The sequence below is a fragment of the Halyomorpha halys genome, unplaced genomic scaffold (genome assembly GCF_000696795.3).
Source record: "Halyomorpha halys isolate HHAL.00 unplaced genomic scaffold, Hhal_1.1 Scaffold41.1, whole genome shotgun sequence".
NCBI classification, from domain to species: domain Eukaryota; kingdom Metazoa; phylum Arthropoda; class Insecta; order Hemiptera; family Pentatomidae; genus Halyomorpha; species Halyomorpha halys.
In genome coordinates, this window is record NW_027115338.1 from 113,223 (window position 1) to 119,682 (window position 6,460).

Here is a 6,460-nt window from a genome sequence, read left to right on the forward strand (position 1 = left end):
AACAGAACACCACAAACTGTTTGAAAACACTAACAACAGAACTATTGACTCTATAGCATCTTAAAGATTTCAGACACAAAATTAGCATTTCACGAATGAGAATGAGAGGACGTAATCAAACTGGTCCCTTGTCTGAATTTTATATCTTATCTCAACAATGGGGTTTTTAGAAGCGTCAGATCACATGCCAAGACTAACCGCGGTAAATGAAATATCTTTTTATTTTCGATACCTCTACTGGACTTAAAAATTACTGATTGATGATGGCTTGTGATGAAGAATTAAAAGAAGTATGGCGTACTCCCCCCCATAATAAAAAAGAGAGAGGGAGAAAAGACGAGAAATAATATGGAGTTTGACGATAATCGTGAAGAGAGATAATATCGAAGAAAACTAAATATGTATTATGAAAGGATAACAGCATAATAATTAAAGGATATTAGGACACGGAAGAAATAAGGAAAATGAGCAATAAACAGATAAAAGGGGTCATTTAGTATCAAGCGTCTCATGAAAATTAACAAATAATGGGGTGTATGCAAAACAAAAATAAAAAATGATTTATTTAAAAAAAAAACACTACCGAATAACCCTATCCTGTAGTCCTATCACATCTAACAGACGGGTTTTATTGCATACCTCATTAAACGTGCTTGCATGAAAGCATCCGACTACTATGCCAAGTTTCATTATTTTTTATAGACATCACTAACAATCCACTAATATGTTATAGGACATCTTACTAGTCTATTTATTTATGTGTAATGTATTCAAATTGCAAGGTTAATTAATATTGTTTTAACTCACATATCCACATCAAGAATCATGTGTTTTTAATGTTAATTGAAATAGAGATTTACTTAAACTAATTGTAAATTAAAAAGAACAATCTTAACTAACAAAGGCCCTATCCTATCTTATTCTAATTATATCTACCCTATCCCTAAATATATATCTATGTACTTATTACTAACTTATAATCTAACATCATTCGGTGCCTATATGAGTTCTTGGTCAATGGGCGATCCTCTTCCTAGTTGTTCGAAGAGCATGGCTCGCTCTGAAGATCCGGATAGTGTTGGGGAATAATTCGCGAATCGGATTGACTTATCCTTTAGATTAGTCAATTTCAATCTATTTACGTGTACGGTATACATCCCTCCGTTTTGTAGCAATAGGGTGTACGTCCATGGTGACACCTTCTTAATAACTTTGTGCGGGCCTGAGCAAGGATGCCTGAATTTTTTTGATTCCCCTCGAGTCTCAGCTGGTTCATATAGATAAACCAATTCTCCTTCCACATAACTTCGCATTCCTTTCCCTGAATCATAATTTCGCGAACGCTTTTCCCAAACCTTTTCTGGTGATTCGTTGGCTCTTTGGTGAACTTCAGAAAGCCTGATTTTTAGTGCTGAAATATAATCTTTCATCCACCCTGGGAATGTATTTCGAGATTAATTAAATGGAAACGGAATCTCAAAGACACGACCATACAATAAATAATAGGGTGAGTACCCTGTTGAAGAATGAGGTGTTGCTCTGTAGGCTGCCAGAGCAAAGGGAACCCATTGATTCCAATCGGCTGCATCCTTACGCACTAGGTGCGCCAGAGAGTCCCACAGCGTCCGATGGAAACGTTCCACCATTCCATTTCCAGCCGGATGGTATGCCGTAGTCTGGACCTTTTTGGTGACGTACTCCACTCCAGGCCTATGAACGACGTCGTAATTATACTCCATTAGCCGTAGCGTCCACCGCGCTATTCGAGCAGAAGGATCTTTCAAATCTAACATCCATTTCAGGGCTGCATGATCCGTTACTAGAGTGAATTTCCTTCCTAACAAATAGAACCTGAATTGAGCGGTGGCCCATACTACTGCCAGTAACTCTCTTTCAGTAGCAGAGTAGTTACGCTTGGCATCATTAAGTTGACGGCTGGGATACACCACTGGTCTCTTATAACCTTCCCTCATCTGAGAAAGTACCGCTCCTAATGCTACACCCAAAGCGTCTGTTGATAGTATAAAGGGATCATTAAATCCGGATAAATTAAAACAGCCTGTGAACACAATGCTCCTTTGACAGCCTCGAAAGATGTTCTTTGCGCATCTCCCCAGTGGAATTTTTCATTCTTTCTTAAAATGATCGTAAGAGGTTTTGCAAGATTGGAAAATCCCGGAACAAATCGCCTGTAATATCCAGCTAGGCCCAAAAACGCTTTGACATCCTTAGTAGTTCTTGGGACTGGATACTCTACTACTGCATCCACCTTCTTCGGATCGGGCCTCACACCTTCGCTGGAAACTATATGTCCCAGATAATGTACTTCACTCTGCGCAAAGTGGCACTTTTCCAAATTCGCTTGTAAATAAGTTTCGTTTAGTCGCGCTAACACCCTCCCTAATCGCTGACAGTGTTCCTCTATATTTGCGCTGTAGACGATAATATCATCAAGATATACTAGACATTCATCCCCTTTTATTTCTGAAAGTAGCTGATCTATCAGTCTCTGAAATGTTTTCGGTGTATTAACTAAGCCAAAAGGACATGCTTCATAAGGCTATCAAACGTTGAATGTGCTCTGCCACCACTGGTCGCTGATGAAATGGTAGCGGGTAGGATCGTTTCACAACAGGTCCTTCTTCCGTGGTTCGAATTCGATGGAACACTCCCAAGCAGCAACCCTCCTTGCCAGGATTCCATTTCCATTACTTTACACAGTAGTTCCCTTTGCAGCAGCGATGACAAGTCCTAATTTACTTATCAGATTCCATCCCATCAGACCGTCTGCTCTCGATACTACGTCTGCTACAACGAATCGGTGAAACAAAACCGTCGACTGGATTTGGCACTCCAAAACCTACTCCCCTCGGACTTTTATTAGAGCACCTATAACACCGGACGGGACCAGGCGCGATGGATGTAGGGTATAACCCTCTATAGGTTCTTTTATTATTGAAATTTCAGAACCACTATCTACTAGCAATTCTAGGCGCTGTCCCTCAATTTCAATGTCTTGCAATATTTCCTTTACTATTGACTGTGGCAACATTAGGAATAACGTAAGTTGTCCCTTCATTGGCTGGGATTATGAAGGTGGGGCACCCATCACGCCCTGAAAGTTTGGGGAATTCATTTTTTTTATTCTCCTCGCAAGTATTAACAGCTAAGGTAGCACGTCTAGTACAGCCTCTTGCAAAGTGCTCCGTCAATCCGCATACAAAGCAAATCCCTCTATTATCAGATCGAATGAACTCTCTCTCCCGTTGTGCTTAGCTGGCCTTTTTATATGACACTCTTTAGCGAAGTGCTCTGATTTATTACACCGATAACATTTCCTCTCTTTCTTTGAAAATTTTAGATCCAATCGGTTAACAGAATTCCTTCGGATTGCCCACACATCTTTTACCACCACTCTATCTGAGAGCGCTTCACTAGCTCTTGACGGCTTATTTATGGCCTCTTCAAATGAAGGAGGCTCAAACTGTAATTGCTGCCTAATTTATGGCTGAAGGCCCTTTATACATGCAGCCAAAATGATTTTTTCATAATTATTTCTTACCCAGCTAGCTTCTTCAACTGAAGACGACTTAGGAGTTTTCAACTCTCCTAACCTTCGACATTTGACGGCATAATCACGAACCCCCTCCCACGGAAGTTGTTCAACGGAGTTTAACTCTAATAATCGCTGCTCGAGTGTAATAGATCCCTGGAAGCGCTTTCGCAGTATTGTTACCATCTGATCAAACCGAACGGTGGGTTTTACTAATTCCAGATAAGATGCAACACATGCCTTTGCAGGTCCGGTTAATTTTGAACGACAAATCAAAACCTTTTCCTGTTTAGTCTAATTTCTCGTATCAGTAACAAGATCGACATGTTGCAAAAACGTCTCAACATCATCTTCATTATCTAATCCTCCCCAAGGTAGTATCAAATTTTGCAAGCCTAATTCTTTTTTTACAATATTTTCACTTATCGATGTCTGAAAACGTACTGAAACTTCATTCAAAGATTTCATCTCCAATTTTAAACCTTCCATTTCGGCTTTTAATTTGTTTAGTTCTGCTTCCATGGTAACTACCTTATTAGACTGTAATGGTAAGTGAAATGCGTTCGTCTAAATTTAATTCCCCTTTGAACTTGAATACACTCTAATTTTATTAACGAGTTCTAATACCCCTTTCACCTGTCACCAGTGTCATGTATTCAAATTGCAAGGTTAATTAATATTGTTTTAACTCGCATATCCACAACAAGAAACATGTGTTTTTAATGTTAATTTAAATAGAGATTTACTTAAACTAATTGTAAATTAAAAAGAACAATCTTAATTAACGAAGGCCCTATCCTATCTTATTCTAATTATATCTACCCTATCCCTAAATATATATATATCTATGTACTTATTACTAACTTATAATCTAACCTACAGTTAAAATACATACAATTATTATTTATGTCCAAAGGTGAACAATAACGCGTACTTACTTGCACTCAGCTGGTCGTGGCCGAGAGAGAGAAAGATCACTTCTCAATACACAGTTCTTAAACTTAACTTGGCTCACAGAGAAACCAAAAAATACACTAGACTTTACATCAATGTCCATTCATTAAAAAAAAAACAACCAACGACAAAACATATGATTTTTCTCTCCCTCTCTGCCCGATACCTCCCGCGCATGCGCTGCCATCACCAATTCTTCTTGAAATTTTAAAACATTGGTTATGAAGAATGTGCATCCTTATACACTGTATGAATTGATGTAATATTGGAATAACTAATTTAAATCCCTTTTGTCATTTTAATGCTCATACTACTGAATCATGTTCATGTTGATACCAAAGAATAAATTTGTTTTCCTTTTCAGTTAATTTCTTATAAATTCATATATTATGTCTAAATGATGTTCTGCACCAATAATGTTTAATCTTCGATGACAAAGATCCAGTAAGATCTGTTAAGTTTTTGTATTTCTTGGGCAAACCTAATTTAATGCCTAAAACATTATTAGGACTTTCTGATGTCTTCATTTGCAAAACAATTGAACATTATAGAGTGTTCTACATGTTTTTCATATCATGATTTTTAATATAAGATCCTTTTCTTTCTTCTCCACCAATATAATGTAGTAACATAGCGGTGGTTTTTATTTATTGTACTGGTAAATTAAATGGTATTAACCTTAATATTTAACATCCAAATGTTATATATCCACAAATATATGCAATATATTAATCTTAATACACTTTGTAATGTTTAATACGTTTCTGAAACATATAATGTCCAATTCATGTTAAAGTAATAGCTATCATTGGCTATAAAACATTAAGATTTTTACAAATCATCATAAGTTAATAAAACTGATTGTCACTCATTACATAACATTAACATAGCCCACCGTACACAAAATATATTATTGGACGTAGTATACGCAGGTACAGCACACGTGTCAGTATTATTGCTACAATTGACACAATATCGTCAATATTTTAACGATTTTAACCGTCTATGGGTCCTTCAAGTTAAACTGTGAATGTATACTAATGCATAACACAGTTGATTCTAACGACGGCTACTGGCAGCCCTGTTCTTTAAGGAGGTTACGAAATATAATTAAATATTGTTTTAATATTTTAAGCTCAAATCGTTTCAAAAAACTCACAGAATATTTCTGAGTAATTTGAGATGTAGAAATCGGTTGTGCAGTTCATTCAAAGCATTACCCATACAAAGCACAGGTTATGTGACCTCCTAAACACATTATTTGTAGTTTCGCCATAGTCGGGTGCAAAATGATCGATATTTTGCTTTAAATTATTATCAAAAGATTATGATAGCTTATGCAAGTACTTTATACTTTCAGATAACTTTGTAAATTCCTACCTCCTACATACTTTCTCATTATCCGTTCCTTTCTCATTGATAGATTATTCCAAGTAAACCACAATGGTTCCTATTCGTCCCTCTATTCTCAGTCCGCTGGTGTTCCTCAAGGTAATATCCTCGGTCCCATCCTCCATACATACAGCTGACATCTCAACTAAATCTAATACTATCCCCACCACGTATGCCGATGACACATGTGTTCTCCCAGTTAATAATAACCCTTTAATTGTATCTCAAACTCTTCAATCCCATATCACTGCCCTCGAAGAATAGTGTCGTAATTGGAGGATTAAAATAAATCCCAACAAATTCCTCCTCGTAATTTTCCTATTTTGTTAACTGTCATTGTGTCATATATTTCAATTCTTTGTCTTATATAAGACACTAAAATCAAATATCACAAGTTTTTAAATCTATTTATACATTTTACTATGCGTTGAAACATGTATTATCCCAAAGAATTAAAAACTTGTTTATGTTATTAAATAAACCATCGATTCATATGGAAACAAAAATAACACGGTTTTTAAATGTAAAATGAAATGAATAAACATTTACCTTATAATGCTT

General features: G+C 36.5%; 1 protein-coding gene across 1 annotated transcript; it reads right to left on the reverse strand.

The window, feature by feature from the left end:
* Positions 1 to 1,996: 1,996 nt before the first annotated feature.
* Positions 1,997 to 3,739, reverse strand: LOC136797017 (uncharacterized). The gene is made up of 2 exons (XM_067052405.1): positions 3,563 to 3,739; positions 1,997 to 2,509 (listed from the first exon to the last, which is right to left on the reverse strand). Exons 1-2 carry the CDS (start codon positions 3,737 to 3,739, stop codon positions 1,997 to 1,999), a joined length of 690 nt encoding a protein of 229 aa, XP_066908506.1.
* Positions 3,740 to 6,460: the final 2,721 nt, after the last annotated feature.

Coding starts and splice junctions, on each gene's coding strand:
- LOC136797017 (XM_067052405.1), bottom strand. CDS start 3,739: ATGGTAACAATACTGCGAAAGCGCTTCCAGGGATCTATTACACTCGAG. Junction 2,510..3,562: donor CAGTTGAAGAAGCTAGCTGG/GTAAGAAATAAT, acceptor AAAACATTTCAG/AGACTGATAGATCAGCTACT.